This window comes from Mandrillus leucophaeus, unplaced genomic scaffold (assembly GCF_000951045.1).
Source record: "Mandrillus leucophaeus isolate KB7577 unplaced genomic scaffold, Mleu.le_1.0 Scaffold440, whole genome shotgun sequence".
NCBI classification, from domain to species: domain Eukaryota; kingdom Metazoa; phylum Chordata; class Mammalia; order Primates; family Cercopithecidae; genus Mandrillus; species Mandrillus leucophaeus.
The window spans coordinates 302,913-321,002 of NW_012104699.1; the positions used below are offsets into that span (position 1 = coordinate 302,913).

Below are 18,090 nucleotides of genomic sequence, written 5' to 3' on the forward strand. Positions count from 1 at the left end.
GATGGTCTTAAAATGGAATTTTTTTGTACAGCGGTTCTCTCACTTCTCCAAAGTGCTCTGGATCCTGCCATTGGAAAGCAGTATGATTGTGATCACAGTGAAAGTGTAGAAATAATTTTCATGTGTTCATAAAGTACTGAGGGAGTGTGGCCAAAGAGAGTTCGGACAACAAATTCATAGAATAAATCCCTGGAGATCACAGAATCATCGTGAACATCTTATGACTTGAGTACAGTTGCCCAGTGCTGTCAGTCTCACCCATTCTCCTTTACACACATTTGGAATGTTTTAGGACTCAGTGACCTTTGAAGATGTGGCTGTGAACTTCACACAGGAGGAGTGGGCTTTGCTGGATCCTTCACAGAAAAAACTCTACAGAGATGTGATGTGGGAAACCTTCAGGAATCTGGCCTCTATAGGTAAAAAGGAAATCATTCTATCATGTTCTTGGATGAATTAGAGAATACATTTTTCTTGGATATCAATGCTATTCCAAGATGTGGAATGTGAAAGGGCAAAATTCTTTTGTAAATCAGGCATGGTCACAGATGGACCTAGAATCTAATACTTTTTCTGTAATTTCTAATAACTTATGATAATTTTCTGGGTCTGCATTTCAGGAACAAAACAAAAAGAATGGAACACTGAAGAGCAGTACACAAACCAGGGGAGAAATCTCAGGTGAGTCACACTCAGAAAAGCAAGCAGCAGTATTCTAGGAGAAAATCTTAGTGTGTCATTAAATTTGATAATTAAGGAAACATAAGCCAAGCCTCAAATGTATCTGTTCTTAGAAAATATTAACCCAGCTGGCGCAGTGGCTCACGCCTGTAATCCCGGCACTTTGGGAGGCTGAGGCGGCCAGATCACCTCAGGTCAGGAGTTCAAGACCAGCCTGACCAACATGGAAAAACCCCGTCTCTACTAAAAATACAAAATTAGCCGGGCATGGTGGCGCATGCCTGTAATCCCAGCTACTCGGGAGGCTGAGGCAGGAGAATCACTTTAACCCGGGAGGCAGAGGCTGCTGCAGTAAGCCGAGGTCACGCCATTGCATTCCAGCTTGGGCAACAAGAGTGAAGCTTCATCTCAAAAAAACAAAAAAACAAAAGAAAATATTAACCCAAAGTGCTTTCTTAAATATGACATAGATGTTCAGTGTTTGAAAAATAGTTCACTTAGAAACAGTATTAAGAAACCCATATATGGTCCGGGCACGGGCTCACGCCTATAATCCCAGCACTTTGGAAGGCCGAGGTGGGTGGATCATGAGGTCAGGAGTTCAAGACCAGCCTGGGCAACATAGTAAAACTCCATCTTTACTAAAAATACAAAAAGTAGCCAGGCGCAATGGCAGGTGCCTGTAATCCCTGCTACTCAGGAGGCTGAGGCAGAAGAATCACTTGAACCCGGGTGGCAGAGGTTGCAGTGAGCCAAGATCGCACCACTGCACTCCAGCCTGGGAGACAGAGTGAGATCTGTCTCAAAAAAAAAAAAAAAAAGAAACCCATATATGAATATCACTGTTTTCATAACAGCTATGTTTGAGCTCGCTTGCAGAGTCACAGCATTCAATACATTCACCTCACAAGCAATTTAGACAAGACAAAAAAGTCTATACTTTCCCTGAAAGTGGAAAAAATAGTTATTCTAGTATCAATTAATAAAGAGAACATCTTTAATAAATGGACTATTAATGTGCTGCTCATTTTTTACAGAAATCATATGGTAGAGAGACTCTGTGAAAGTGAAGAAGGTAGTCATGGTGAAGAAGGTTTCAGCCAGATTCCAAATCTCAGTCTGAACAAGAAAACAACTTCTGGAGGAAAGCTTTGGGAAAGCAGTGTATGTGGAAAAGTCTTGAGCCATCATTCATCCCTTAACACACACAACAGATCTTACACCAGACACAAACTGTATAAGTGTCGGGAATATGGAGAGAAGCCGTATAAATGTAAGAAATGTGGGAAACCCTTCAGTTATCTGCAGTCTTTTAAAAAGCATAAGAGAACACACAGTGCAAGGATAGTCTACACATGTAAGGCCTGTGGGAAAGCCTTCAGTTGTCAGCGTTCTTTCCAGATACATGGAAGGACTCACACTGGAGACAAACCCTATCACTGTAAAGAATGTGGAAAAGCATTCCGATATCACCAGTCCGCTCAAAGACATGAAAAGGCTCATACTGGAGAGAAACCCTACAAATGTAAGGAATGTGGGAAACCCTTCATTTACCGCCATTCTGCTCGAGCACATGAAAGGAATCACACTGTACAGAAACGCTATGAATGTAAACAATGTGGAAAAACCTACATATCTTCTGTAGGTTTTCAAGCACATGAAAGAACTCACACTGGAGAAAAACCCTATGAATGTAAAAAATGTGGAAAAGTGTTCGTGTATCACAACTCTGCTCAAAGACATGAAAAGACCCACACTGGAGAGAAACCCTACAAATGTAAGGAATGTGGGAAAGCCTTCAGTTATCACTGTACTGCTCAAAAGCACGAAAGGAATCACACTGCACAGAAACACTACGAATGTAAACTGTGTGGGAAAACTTACTTGTCTCCTTTAGGTTTTCAAGCACATGAAAGTACTCACACTGGAGATAAACCCTTTGAATGTAAAAAATGTGGGAAAACATTCAGATACTACTACTCAGCTCAGAGACATGAAAGGACTCATACTGGAGAGAAACCCTACAAATGTAGGGAATGTGGGAAAGCCTTTTATTGTTGTAGTTCTGCCCGAAGACATGAAAGGATGCACACTGCAAAGAAACAGTATGAATGTCAAAAATGTGGGAAAACATACATTACTCTTGCAGGTTTCCAGATCCATGAAAGAACCCACACCGGAGAGAAACCTTACGAATGTAAACAGTGTGGGAAAGCCTTCAGTAGTTCCAGTTATATTCATATACATGAAAGAATTCATACTGGAGAGAAACCCTATGAATGTAAAGAATGTGGAAAACCCTTCAGTTTTCTTACAGGCTTTCGAGTACACATGAGAATGCACACTGGAGAGAAACCTTATAAATGTAAGGATTGTGGCAACGCCTTCATTTGGCGTGCATCCTTACAATACCATGTGAAGAAAGTGCACACTGAATAGAAACTATAAATGTAAAATATCAAAAGTTTTGCAATTTTAACGATTTTCAAAGTTGATATGAAAGTTCATACTGGAGAGTAGTTGCATGAATGTAAGTAATACAGGAAAGCTGATATAACTTAATTCAGCTGTAATGCTCCAGAAAATTCATGCCATGAAAAAATTTTATAAATGTATTTATCAGTGCCACGTCCCTTTTTGATTCTAGTTTTTAATATATTTTTATTTTAAAATATTTTTATATATGTGTATATATTTGTAGAGACAGGCAACATTATCTTGCCCAGGCTGATCGCCAACTCCCCTGACCTCAATAATCCTCCCACCTCAGCCCCACAAAGTGCTGGGATTATAGGCATGAGCCACCACACTGGGCCAGTTTTTTTTGTTTTTTTTTTGTTTGTTTGTTTGTTTGTTTTTGAGATGGGTCTGGCCATGTTGCCCAGGCTGGCCTTGGACTTCTAGGCTCATGGGATCCTCCCACCTCAGCTTCCTGAGCAGCTGGGACTACAGGTGTGTGCTGCCTTGCCTGGCTTAGTGCCACATTCTTAAAGTGGATCTCTGGACTGTGGGTTCCCACTTACTTTCATAAATGAACATTGAGGTGAGATTATTCTGTAAATACTCTTTGAGAAATAGTGCAGAGGTATAATTGGTAGTGTTTTTTCCTTAAGTCAGTTAATAACATTTTTTCTCTTAATAGTTCTGTAAGTAAGGAAGAGGCCATTGAAAAATGACAGTTTGGTACTGGGAGTTTCCTACTGGTATCCTATGGCAGGTACTGGCTTTCCCTTATCCATTATGTATATATTCCACCTTCCTCAGGAGAAAATCTTTCTTCTTTTTTATTAGGAGAGCCTTATTTTATTTCCCTTGCTAATGAATAGTGGGCCAAGATTATACAATATAGTCTTATGTAAATTATTTCCACATTTTACTCTTTCTGGCCAAGATATGGATGGTAGACTTTGAATTAAGAAGTGACATCTGTGATAGGACAACACAATCTAGGTTGGAGGTGTCCCTCTTAGATTGTGTTATGTCATTATGGGTAACGTGAACTAAGTTTTCTAGAATCTATTCCCTTTTGGATTTTATGTTGGAATTCGCAGTAATCTAACTAACATGAAAGTTGGAAGGCAGAACTGAAGAAGGCATTAGTCAGGTTTTGGACCCATCTACATGGAGACAGACAGGAAAATCCAAACTGCAAATGGATCTTTGATGTGAAGATTGTGGAGACATCTGTGGAACCCGACCCCTCTGAGAAAACAGAAGTAGACGGTGGTGTTTTAAAGAAACTCTTGATTGTCAGGACAAAGTATCAGGAGAACAGGCAGGAGGCCAGTGTCCATGCAGTCCCCTTGCAGCCTTCTTAAGTTCTGCCTCTCAACTTTCATGTCGTGAGGCTATTGGTGAATTCTAACATGGAAACAAAAAGAGAAAAGATTCTAGAAAATTTAGTTAACATTACCCATATCAACATAATCCACCAGGCAACTAATTAAAACTGTCATGGTTGAGGGTATTTTCTGTTGTTCTGACTGCCCTCATCTCTAGATTATATTCAAATAAGATCTAATTTGCATAGTAAATGCCTTATTCTGTTAATACTGGTAATAACTGTGTTCCTGGTTTCCCCGTGACAGCTACAATGATACAGTCACACAGAACAACATGGGGGCTTGTTCCTCTGTTGCATTGTGCAGTAACTGCTGTGACGCAATCTCTGTGAGAACAAATGTCTTAGGTCAGGCAGATTGCAAGAATTTCCAATTACAGCTGAATGTGATCATGTGCACTCTCTCAGTTATGTTTGTACGTGATAAAAACAATGCATATTTATCAAACAACTTATGCAGGTATTTCTTAGAAATATTTTATTAACTTTTAAAACAACTTGTATACTAACAAATACTGTATTAATATTTTCCATTACCTGAGACTATATATTAAAATATCCCATTGCAATTATGCATTTTCAGGTCAACTTTGTAATTTTGTCAGATTATTCATTATACATTCTAAATAATGAGTCAGTATTACCATTTGCATATAAGTTCAAGTACTTTTTTTCTTTAAAAAATGTAAAAGAAAATGTAAAGGAATAATTTTTTTAATTCCTTACATGGTCACAAGTTTTCTCATGAAACTAATTTCTCATTTATAATACCACAAGAACAAAGCATGCTTTTTGTCTGTGCCATCTTGCCAAAGACCACTAGAATCACACCTGTAGTCAAAGAGTGGTGTGTAACGAGTTGTAATAAGGATGAACACAAAGCATAAATGACTGAGGGTTATCAATGAGAGGGTGCTTAAGAGGACTTCTTACAGGATTTGTGTTTCTTTTGGGTGATTTCATTGCTATTCAACGAAGTGAGGTGTTTGTATTGGATGCTGTGAGATGAACTCAGTTGCGTCCTCGGAAATTCTAAGAGATCTTATCTAGGAGGCAGAAAGAATAGAGTGGTGCTAAAGCTAATTCATAAGAAGCACAGTCATATCAGAAGAGGAGATTTCTGGTCATTTTTAGGGTTTGGAGTCTGTTTTCTTTCTAACTATATCAGTGACATAGTTACAGAATTTCATGTTGATCCATTATGGTCACCTGGTAGCTTTGTCTGATGGAGGTTTGTGACAGTTTTCAACAGGGTAAGACTTCGCCTTGAGCTGAGTTGGGGAGCAGCTGTCATTGGGAACAGCTTTTGCTTTTCTCATTATCTAAACACTGAAGTATTTCCTGCGGTATAACGGACACTGTTATCTATAAAGTACCTCAGTTAAATTATTGACCAAAATTAAGTCTGTTGAGGCAGAAATAATTTGATAAAGGCTAATCAAAGCCAAATGTGAGGATCAGCCTGGGAAGACACCAACAAAGCTGGGTATGTTTCAAAGTCGTAACACTCTTGTAAGTTTAGGAGGCCAGGTGCCGTGGCTCATGCCTATAATTCCAGGTACTTGGGACGACTGCTTGAGGCCAGGAATTTGGGACCAACCTGGGCAACATAGGGAGACTTCATGTCTAAAAACATAAAAAATCAATTATTAGCTGGGCATAGTGGTGCCCAGTTGTAGTTCCAGTACTCAGAAGCGTGAGTCAGGAAGATCAAGGAGTTCAACACCAACCTGGGCAACATAATCAGACCCCTCCCGTCTCAAAACACTAAAAAATTAAGAAAAATAGACTGGTTTCTGCAAGGGGTAAAAACAATAAGAAAAAATAAAAAACCTTGAGTGGACATTTTTTCCAATGAAGACATACAAATGGTCTGAAAGCATATGAAAAGGGACTTAATCTCACTAATCATTAGAGAAATTCAAATCAAAACCACAATTACATGTTACCTCATACATGCAAGGATGGGTACTATCGAAAGATTAGTGTTAGGGTATAGAGAAAAAGGAAGCTTTGTGTACTGTTGGTGGAAATGTACATTTGTACAGCCATTGTGAAAAACAATGTGGAGGTTCCTCAAAAAAAAAGAACAAACCATGTGATCCAACAGTCTCACCCCTGGATATATGCATATATGCCCAAAGGCAGTGATCAGTATTTCAAAGAGATTATCTGCCACTCACATGTTCATTACAGCATTATTCACAATAGTCAAAATATGGAAACAAACTTAGCAGCCATCAGTGAATGAATAAAGAAAATGTGATGTACATTTAAACAACAGAATCTTACTCAGCCATAATAAGGAAATCCTGACATTTGTCACAACATGAATAAACGGGGTGGACACTATAAGGCAGACATAGGCAAATACTTCATGAACCCACTTAATTGTGGAATCTTAAAAACCCAGACTCAGAGGTAGAGGGAGGAACGGTGGTTACTAGAGCCCAGAAGGTAGGGAAAATGGAGAAATGTTGGTCAAAGGTTAAAAACCAAGCTGTAAGGTGAACAAGTTCTGAAGATTTAATGCACAGCATGGGTGGTCATCAATGTGTTAATCTGACTGGTAACCATTACAGAATGTATATATACATCAAAACATAACATTGTACGTCATGAACATATACAACCTTTGTGAAGTATTTTAAAATAAAAAAAGGAATGTTTACTGAATCTATGCCTGTTGGATCTTTGAATTACTGAGAAGTGTTGAAGTCTTCAGTTAATTGTGAATTTGTCTGTCTCACCTTGCAGTTGTGTGTTCTTGCATGACATATTTTGACAATCTGTTAGGTGCATATCTTTTAAATTATGTCATTTCTATTATTGGGTCTTAATTTCTTTTCTTCCTGAAATATCTGGTTATTCAATCCAGTGTATATTTTATACCAGGCATTGTTGTTTTCCTTTCTAGTAGCTCAAATTGTGTCTTTAGTTTTTAATTTTCTTTCTTTCAGACAGGGTCTCTCCCTGTCACCCAGGCTGGAGTGCAGTGGTGGTATCTTGGGTCACTGAAACTGCTGCCTCCCAAGCAAATGATCCTCCCACCTCAGCCTCCTGAATAGCTGGGACCACAAGTGCACACTACCATGCCCAGGTAATGTTTTAACCTTTTTTTTTTTTTTTGAGAGACAAAGTCTTACTATATTGCCCAGGCTGGTTCCCTGGGCTCAAGGGATCTTTCTGCCTTGGCCTCTAAAAGTGCTGGGATTACAGGTATGAGCCACGGTGCCTGGCCAGTTTTTAATTTTTTTTAAGGTCAAATATAGTAATATAAAATTTACCATTTTAAGTATGCCATTCAGTAGCATTAAATACATTAACAGTGCTTTAGAACCATCACAGCTAGCTAGCTCCAGAATTTTTTCATTATACCAAAAAAATTGGTACCCATTAAACAACCATTCCCCATTCCTCCCATCCCCAACCCTTGGTAATCTGTTTTCCTTTCTTGCTCTATGAATTTGCTGATTCTAGGTGCGTCATGTAAGTAGAAGCATACAGTATTTGTCGTTATGTGTATGGCTTATTTCACTTAGCATAATGTTTTCAAGGTTCATCCATATGTTAGCATGTACCAGTAATTCATTGTTTTTGTGCCTGAATATTCCCAAGTGTGGTATATTGGATACACCACACTTTATCTATCCATATGTTGAGCACTTGGGTTGTTTCTACAAAACTGTTGACTACTGTGAATAATACTGCTCTAAAATTGGTGTATATGTCTGAATCCCTGCTTTCCATGGTTGATTGATTGATTGAAACAGTGTCTTGCTCTGTCGCCCAGGCCAGAGTGCAGTGATGTGATCTTGGCTCACTGCAACCTCCACCTCCTGGGTTCAAGCGATTCTCCTGTCTCAGCCTCCCAAGTGGCTGAGATTACAGGTGTCTGCCACCACACCCAGCTAATTTTTGTATTTTTAGTAGAGACAGGGTTTCACCTTGTTGGCCAAGCTGGTCTCAAACTCCTGACCTCAGGTGATCCACCTACCTTGGCCTCCCAGAGTACTGGGATTACAGGCATGAGCCACCATGCCTGGCCTCCATTATTTTAGATACATACCTAGGAGTGGAACTGCTGGGGCACAGGGTTTTCTATGTTCATGTATAGCCATACTGTTTTTCACAGTAGCTGTGTTTTACATTCTCCCCAGCAATACACAAGGACTGCAATTTCTCTGCATGCTCACCACCCTGGTTATATTCGACTTTCTGTTTTAAATGGCAGCCATTCCAACAGTTGTGAACTATCTCACTGGTGTTTTGATTTACATTTCCCTGATCACCAGTGATAATGAGCATTATTCCATGTGATTGCTGGCCATTTATATATCTTCTTTGTACAAATGTTTTCAAGTCCCTCACTCGTTTTTGAATTGGGTCACTGGTTTGTTGAGTTGTAGGAATTCCTTATGTGTTTGGGGTATTAATCTCTTCCAAGATATGTGATTTGCGAAAACGTTCTCTCATTCTGTATAGTCTTTTCATTGTCTTGAGAGTGTTCTTTGGTGCACAAGCTTTACATTTTGATGTAGTCCAGTTTATTTTTTGTTTGCCTGTGCTTTAGATTCCATATCCAAGAAATGATTCTTAAATCCAATGTCATGAAAATTTCCCCTATATTTTCTTCTAAGTCTTCTATGGTTTTAGCTTTTAAGTTTAGATCTTTGACTCAAAGTTAATTTTTGTATGTAAGGTAAGGGTCCAACTTTATTCTTTTGAATGTAGATATCCAGTTTTCCCAACAACATATGTTGAAAGAGTGTCCTTTCTCCATTGAATGATCATGGCACTGTTGTCAAAACTCATCTGACCACATATGCAGGCATTTTCTTTCTAGACTCTCTGTTCTGCTCCACTGGGCTGTATGTCTGTCCCTGTGCAGTACCATGTGATTTTGATTATGGTAGTTTTATAGCCAGTTTGAAATCAGAAAGTGTGAGTCTTTGAACTTTTTTCTTGAAGATTGTTTTGGTATTAGAAGATTCCAAAGGAACTTTAGGGTTGATTTTTTTCTAGTTTTTTTTTTTTTTTTTTTTTTAAGGCCATGAGGATTTTTTTTTTTTTGAGATGGAGTCTCACTCTGTCTCCCAGGCTGGAGTGTAGTGGCGCAATATCAGTGTGCTGCACCCTCCGTCTCCTGGGTTCAAGTAATTCTCCTGCCTCAGCCTCCTGAGTAGCTGGGATTACAGGCACGAGCCACCACACCCAACTAATTTTTTGTATTTTTAGTAGAGATGGGGTTTCACCGTGTTGGCCAAGCTGGTCTTGAACTTCTGACTTCAAGTGATCTGCCTGCCTCAGCCTCCCAAAGTGCTGGGATTACAGGTGTGAGCCATGGTGCTCAGCCTAAAAAAGAAGGCCATAAGGATTTTGATGGGGGTTGCATTGTATCTGTAGATTAATTTGGGTAGTACTATCATCCTAACAATAGGAAGTCTTATAATCCATGAACATGGGATTACTTGCCATTTGTCTGTTTTTTAATTTGTTTCAGCAATCTTTTGTAGTGGTCAGTGTACAAGATACAGGCCTCTTGGCTGAATTTTTACTGTTTTCGATGCTTTTGTAAATGAAATTGTTTCATTAATTTTCTTTCAGACCGTTTGTTATTAGTATATAAAAACGCAACTTGGGGCTGGGCACGGTACCTCACGCCTGCAATCCCAGCACTTTGGGAAGCAAAGGCGGGTGGAGCACAAGGTCAGGAGTTCAAGACCAGCTTGGCCAACATAGTGAAACCCCATGTCTCCTAAAAATACAAAACTTAGCTGGGTGTGGTGGCATGCACCAGTAGTCCCAGCTGCTCGGGAGGCTGAGGCAGGAGAATCGCTTGAACAGGGAGGTGGAGGTTGCAGTGAGCAACACCACGCCATTGCACTCCAGCCTGGATGAGTTAGACTCCATCTCAAAAAAAAAAAAAACAAAAATGCAACTTGAGCTGGGCTTGCTTGGTGGCTCACACCTATAAGCCCAGCATTTTGGGAGGTTGAGGCAGGAGGATCACTTGAGGCCAGGACTTTGAGACCAGCCTGGGCAACATAGTGAGACCCCATCTCGTTTAAAAAAAAAAAAAGGCCAGGTACAGTGGCTCACACCTGTAATCCCAGCACTTTGGGAGGCCAAGGCAGGCAGATTATCTGAGGTAAGGAGTTCGAGACCAACCTGGTCAACATGGTGAATCCCCGTCTCTACTAAAAATACAAAAATTAGCTGGGCATGGTGGTGTGCACCTGTAGTCACAGCTGCTTGGGGAGGCTGAGGCAGGAGAACTGCTGGAACCTGGGAGGCAGAGGCTGCAGTGAGCCGAGATCACGCCACTGCACTCCAGCCTGGGCAACAGAGCTAGACTCCCTCAAAAAATCTGTGACGTTCAGGTTTGGAGAAAGACTTGTTTAGGTTGTCTTCCGGAGAATGGGTTTATGATTTTGACAGTTTATTTAGATCAGAACCTTAAGCTGATTCCAGGTGAGAGTTTCTTGCTGGTGAAAATTAAGGTGCTGAGGCAGGCAGCATTTCCACACTCAGGAGGGGACGGGAACTCACAGGTTGATCCCCTCTGGGGCTGCATTACAGCAGTCAGAACCTGGCTCTTAAAGTTGGGAATGTGACTCATTTTCTTAATGCGGCTTTTCCTTGTGAAGGAGGATGCTTATCTGAGCTAGTTCAAATGTTTGCTGTTCTTCCCTTTTCATTGAGACGAAGTTTCTGCTGCCCAGGCTGGAGTGCAGTGGCACGATCTTGGCTCACTGAAACCCCTGCCTCCCGAGTTCAAGTGATTATCCTGCCTTGACCTCCTGAGTAGCTGGGATTACACGCGTGTGCCACCATGGCCAGCTTTTTTTTTTTTGAGATGGAGTCTCTGTCGCCAGGAGTGCAGTGGCGCGATCTTGGCTCACTGCAACCTCAGCCTCCCGGGTTCAAGCAATTCTCCTGCCTCACCCTCCTGAGTGGCCGGGACTACAGACACACGTCACCATGCTCAGCTAATTTTTTTTGTATTTTTAGTAGAGGTAGGGTTTCACCATGTTGGCCAGGACGGTCTCGATCTCTTGACCTTGTGATCTGCCCCCCTTGGCCTCCCAAAGTGCTGGAATTACAGCCGTGAGCTGCTGTGCCCGGCCTAGTTTTTTCTATTTTTAGTAGAGAATGGGGTTTTACCATGTTGGCCAGAATGGTCTCAAACTCCTGACCTCAGGTGATTCACCTATCTCGGCCTCCCAAAGTGCTGGGATTATAGGCGTGAGCCATCGCGCCCAGCCCCTTTTGATTTCTTTACAGAATATTGTGATAGTATAACTCTTTTCCACGCACTTAATTTTTGTTCCCTTCTTGGCCATGTTTTTCTTTTTTTCCCTAAAAATGGGTAGACTGAGATAACCTGTGAGGAAGCCTTGGCCATGCCGCCAGCCGCTTTTCCCAAATTCGTGATCCCTGGAAGACATCTGGGCCCTCCCTCCTGTTCCAGCCCAGTAGCTTCCAGTAAAGGTACTGCTCCATTGGACATGGAGTATGGAATTGCCTGCTCACACTTGTCCAGGAGGAAGAAACAGAAAGGGCCCAGTGAGTACAGGAAGATGCCAGTGCCCACTGTGGAAAGCCTGGAGCAAGTTTTTCTTAAATGCAAATGTCCCCAGTGTGGGGTCACGTCCAAGCTCCAGAAGGAAGCCTGGCCTCGGTGGGGTGGGAGGGCTGCTGCTAGAACCTGTCAGTCCAGCTCCACACTTCCATGCTTTCCGTGGCTTCTCCTGAAACCTGGGCCTAGGGAGTGGGGCTTGATCCCTATCCTAGGGGTGCTGGGCGGGGTTGTGTAAATCATCCAATCAGGCGCTCTGCCAGGAGGCTGGGGCCAAGCTCCGTGAGTCTAAGGGGCTCTTGTTCCCCTAACCCACTGAAATCAGCGTTCCAGAGGCTGAGGTGGCTCCACCACAGCTTCGGTCCGGTGGTGACCAGCATTGATCCCCGGAGCCAAGGGAGGACCCGGGACATCTGGGAGCCGGGAAATGGTGAGTGTGCAAGGCTGGGCGGGAGGAGGGGCTGGTTGGGACCTGCTGTAGTGGGACCCGGGCCTCTTAGCAGTGATTCCGGGGTCTGCGGACCCGAGGCTCCCTGGCGCAGCTCGGCCCTGGGTCCCCTCGGCTACCGGGTGGGGCTAGGCCAGCAGCCGGGACCCCGGGCATCCTGTCCCATCCCTGCGCGGCAACAGCAGCCCGGGTCCGGAGCCCTCTCGGCAGCACAGCGCTCGCAGTGCCCGCAGCCCCGCGTCTCCCCAGATTGTGTGGGGGCCACGGGAGGATCACGGCGAGAATCCAGACTCATGTGTGGGGTTCTCCTGGGAGGAGCGTGGTCTGTGGGGTTCCCAATCCCGCCTTTCACCTGTAAAAATTAAAATGCAGCACCGTTAAATATTTAATTATTTAGCCAAGGGCAGTTCATGAATAACCCAACCATGGCTTGCTCTTTGGGGTCCCGTCAGGGGGGCTTGACGGAAAGGCTTTTCCCAACCCCAGGAAGTCTGAAACTCAGGAACAGGGACAGATCACCCTGTAAAATTTCCAAAAGTGAACCTCAATCCAAAGACATTCTGGCAAGGTGCCTGTGCCTAGGGCAGATAAAAGGAGGAGAGGCACGAAGATTTTTTGCAGCAGAGTTTCATGCACTTACTGTTTTCCTCATGTGAAATGTTCACAAACAGAAAAATATTTTAAAAAGAGCCATCTATTGCTCTGTGAAAAAAATGATAAAGTACTGCATCTGTTTGAAATGTACAATAAAGGACAAATAGTTGGTAATATTTTGAATCGATGAAGCAAAGCTGGCACTTGGGAATGTGGGGAAGGAACTGGAAATTTAGGAATTCATACAAACCCTAGAAGGGTTAAGTTCAGCAAACAGAATTGTGGATTTGAGACCTGCGTCCCACACATTTGGAAAATGCAAGGGCAAACAAATACATGGGAAAATCAGTACCCCTGGGGAGTGTTAAAAGAAATAAGAGGCAATCAGATTGGAGTGGCTGTAGTGCCCTGAGTTCCTACCCAAGGACACCAAAATCGAACACAAATGCAGCCTGTAAATTACCAATTTAGAGGAAAATGAAATTTAACCTCCGACTACAGGACCAGAACATTTCCACCTGGATAGACCTGTCAGAAATAGGAAAAACTGAACCAGGATGCTCACAGTCGCCAGGTGTCTTGCAGGATCTAGTGAATAGCAGCCCCTGGTTCACTCCCAGAGGACAACCTCTGCCTTCTGGGCTCAAGCAATCCTCTCAGCCTCTCAGAGTGCTGGGATTACAGGCATGAACCAAGGCACCCAGCAATTTCTGAATTTTGAATCAGCCTTGTACACCTGTAATGATTCCCACTTGACTGTGGTGTATAGTTCTTTTTCTACATTTTCAGATTCAATCTGTGAATATTTGTTGAGAACTTTTAGGATCTATGATGAGAGTTACTGGTCTATTGTTGATTTTAGACTTACTCTGCTTTGTTTTATTTGTTTTGTTTATTTGAGACAGGGTCTCACTCTGGCTGGCTGGCTGGACTGCAATTGCATGATCTCAGCTCACTGAAGCCTCAACCTCCTGGGCTGAAGCAATCTTCCCACTTCAGTATTTACATTTGTTAAGAGGTGTTTTATGGCTCAAAATGTGGCCTAACTTGGTGAATATTCCATGCAATCTTGGGAAAGATTTGTAGTTTGCTCTTGTTGGTTGCTGTATCTTACAAATACCTCTTAAATCCAATTGATTGATGATGCTGTTGAGTTAAAACTATGCCATTAAATTATCTTTGGGGCTGGGTGCAGTGGCTCATGCCTGTAATCCCAGCACTCTGGGAGGCCGAGGCGGGTAGATCACCTGATGTCAAGATTTTGAGACCAGCCTGGCCAATATACTGAAACCCTGTCTCTACTAAAAATACAAAAAACAAAAAAACAAAAAGCTGGGTGTGGTGATGCTCGCCTGTGATCTCAGCTACTTGGGAGGCTGAGGCAGGACAATGACTTGAACCCAGGAGGTGGAGGTTGAGGTGAGCAGAGATTGTGCCACTGCACTACAGCCTGGGTGACAGAGTAAGACTGTCTTAAGGAAAAAAAAAAATTATCTTTGGTACTGAAAAGAAAAAAACAAAAACAAAAACCTATACCATTAATGATTTTCTTCCCACTTGATTTGTCAATTACTGATAGAGGTATGTTGGTGTATCCCACTATGAAAGAGAATTTCCTTATTTTTCCTCACAGTTCTATAAGTTTTTGCCTCATGTATTTTGACACTCTGTTATAGTTGCACACCTAATAAGGATTTAAGACAATTGATTTGGCTGGGCTCGGGGGCTCACGCCTGTACACTGGGAGGCCAAGGTGGGTGGCTCACCTGAGGTCAGGAGTTTGAGACCAGCCTGACCAACATGGTGAAACCCTGTCTCTACTAAAAATACAAAAATTAGCTGGGTGTGGTGGTGGGCACCTGTAATCCCAGCTACGGGGGAGGCTGAGGCAGGAGAATCGCTTGAACCCAGGAGGTGGAGGTTGCAGTGAGCCACTGCACTTCCAGCCTGCGTGACAGAGCAAGACTCCATCTCAAAAAAAGTTGATTTCAAGTCTTTGTCTAGTAAGTCTAATGTCTAGGGTTTTAGAAATGGTTTATCTCAAATGATTTTTTCCATTAATGAGTTATGTTTTTCTGTTTCTCTGTATTCCTCATAAATTTTGTTGTTGAAACATGGACATTTGAATGTCATAAGGGATGACTCTAGAAGTCAGTTTCTCCCTCTTCAGTGTTGCTATTTTTGTTTGTTGACTTTTCCAAAGTATTTTTGCAGAGATCGTATTACTTGTTGTGCACAGCCTTTGAAGTTCCTGTTCCTTTAGCTTGTGTTTAGCCTGTGTTTTGACAGCGATTTCCCTGCATCACAAGAGCTAAAGAAGCAGAAACAAAAACCTCACGGTAGCTGGGTATAGTGGCTCATGCCTTAATTCCAGTACTTTGGGAAGCCGAGGTGGGTAGATCACGAGGTCAGGCGATCAAGACCATCCTGGCTAACTCTGTGAAACTCCGTCTCTACTTAAAAAAAAAAAAAAAAAAAAATTAGCTAGGTGTGGTGGCACGCACCTGCAGTCCCAGCTACTGAGGAAGCTGAGGCAGGAAATCACTTGAACCCGGGAGGTGGAGGGTGCAGTGATTGCACCACTGCACTCCAGCCTGGGTAACAGAGCAAGACTCCATCTCAAAAAAAAAAAAACTCACACCTTCCAGTTTTTATGGATAGTTCTAGGCTGTGGCATTCCTTTAACACTTAGCAAGGCTGCTTAAAACTCTGCTTCCGCCTTCACTTTCTGCCTAACGGATCCTAGAGATTAGCCAGTGCTGAAAATGAAGGTGTTCTTAGGTCTGTGATGTTAGCTGTGGGTTTTTAATAGATGCCTTATAGCAGGTTGAGGAAGTTCCTTTCTATTCCTAGTTTACTGAGTGTTTTCATTGTGAAGATGTTGAACTTTGTCAAGTGCATTTTATTTGTATATTCTACATATTAACACCTTGGCAGTTATGTGATTTGCAAACATTTTCTGCAATTCCATGGGCTGCCTTTTCACTGTGTTCATGGTGTCCCCTGAGGGACAGAAGTTTTTAACTTTGAAGTCAAACTTGTCTATTCTTCCTTTTGGTGACTGGGCGTGTGTTATATCTAAGAAATCATTGCCAAATTCAATTTTATGAAATTCCTCCCCCCATGTATTCTTCTAAGAGTAGTTTAGTTTAAGTCCTTGACTCATTTTCATTTCATTTTTGTATATGGTGTAAAGTAAGGGTCCAGCTTCATACTTCTACATGTCAAGACTGTTTTCCCAGCACCACTTTTTGCAATAACTTCCTTTTCCCACTGAATGAACCTGGTACCTTACTGAAAATCATTTAATCATATATGTGAGGATATCTTCTGAGTTCTCTATTCCACTGATGTATCTTCTATCCTTGTGCCAGTACTACAGTGTTTTATCTATTGTATATTTAAGTTTAAAAAAGAAGAGTCAGACTTCCAAATTTGTTCTTTTTTGTTCTTTTTTTGAGATGGAGTCTCGCTTTGTCACCCAGGCTGGGGTGCAGTGGTGCAATCCTGGCTCACTGCAACCCACACCTCCTGGGTTCAAGCAATTCTCCTGCCTCAGCCTCCTGAGTACCTAGGACTACAGGCATACACCACCATGCCTGGCTAATTTTTTTTAGATAGTGTCTCACTCTGTCGCCAGGCTGGAGTGCAGTGGCGTGATCTTGGCTCACTGCAACTTCCACCTCCCGGACTCAAGCGATCTCCTGCCTCAGCCTCCCAAGTACAGGCGTGTGTCACCACACCCAGCTAATTTTTGTATTTTTAATAGAGACGGGGTTTCACCATGTCGGCCAGGATAGTCTCAATCTCTTGACCTCATGATCTGCCCACCTCGGCCTCCCAAAGTGCTGGGATTACAGGCGTGAGCCACCGCACCCGGCTCAGCTAATTTTTAAAAATGTTTTTAGTAGAGACAGAGTTTCACCATGTTGACCAGGCTGGTCTCAAACTCCTGACCTCAAGTGATCTGCCTGCCTTGGCCTCCCAAAGTGCTGGGATTACAGGCATGAGCCACTGCACCTGGCTTGTTCTTCTTCATCAATTGTTTTGTCTATTTGGGGTTCCCAGAGATTCCCTATGAATTTTAGGATGGGCATTTCTATTTGTTTTTTTAAAAAATTCATTGGTGCCAGGCGCAGTGGCTCACACCTGTAATCCCAGCACTTTGGGAGGCCAAGGCAGGTGAATCATCTGAGGTCAGGAGTTCAAGACCAGCCTGGCCAATATGGTGAAACCTCATCTCTACTAAAATAAAAAAGCCGGGCATGGTGGCATGCACCTGTAGTCCCAGATACTTGGGAGGCTGAGACTTGAGAATTGCTTGAACTCAGGAGGTGGAAATTGCAGTGAGCTGAGATCACGCCACTGCACTCCAGCCTGGGGGATAGAGTGGAGTGAGACTGTGTCTCCAAAAAAAAAAAAAAAAAAGGTCATTGGTATTTGGATAGGAATTGCATTGACTTTCTAGACCATCTTCAGTAGTATTGATATCTTAATATTAAATCTTAAAATCTATGAATGAGATGTCTTTCTGTTCATTTATATCTTTAATTTCTTTCAGCAACATTTTATAGTTTTCAGTGTACAAGTCTTTTGCTGCCTTTGTTATTGTTCATGGTATTGTTTCCTAATTTCCTTCTCAGATTATATGTTATTAGTATGTATAAATGAGAAGTATGTATAAATGATTTTTCTTTAAGGGATGGGGTCTCACTATGTTGTCCAGGCTGGAGTGCAGTGGCTATTCACAGGAGCAATTATAGTGTACTACAGCCTTGAACTCCTGGGCTCAAGCGATCCTCCTGACTTAGTCTGCAAAGCAGCTTGGACTACAGGCTCATGCCACCACACCCAGTTGAAACTGACTTTTTCATGTTGATTTGGTATCCTGCAACTTTGCGGAATTTGTTAGTTCCAACCATTTTGGGGTGTTCTATGTGTGTG

At 42.4% G+C, this 18,090-nt stretch overlaps 1 protein-coding gene across 1 annotated transcript in view; it reads left to right on the forward strand.

Moving 5' to 3' along the window:
* The window catches only part of LOC105549466 (zinc finger protein ZnFP12), an 11,291-nt gene extending 8,014 nt beyond the window's left edge, over positions 1 to 3,277 (forward strand). The window contains exons 2-4 of the mRNA XM_011994023.1: positions 293 to 419; positions 621 to 681; positions 1,719 to 3,277. Of these exons, the coding sequence (XP_011849413.1) occupies positions 293 to 419; positions 621 to 681; positions 1,719 to 3,120 (1,590 nt within the window). The 3' untranslated portion in view covers positions 3,121 to 3,277. The remainder of the gene's footprint in view (positions 1 to 292; positions 420 to 620; positions 682 to 1,718) is intronic.
* Positions 3,278 to 18,090: the final 14,813 nt, after the last annotated feature.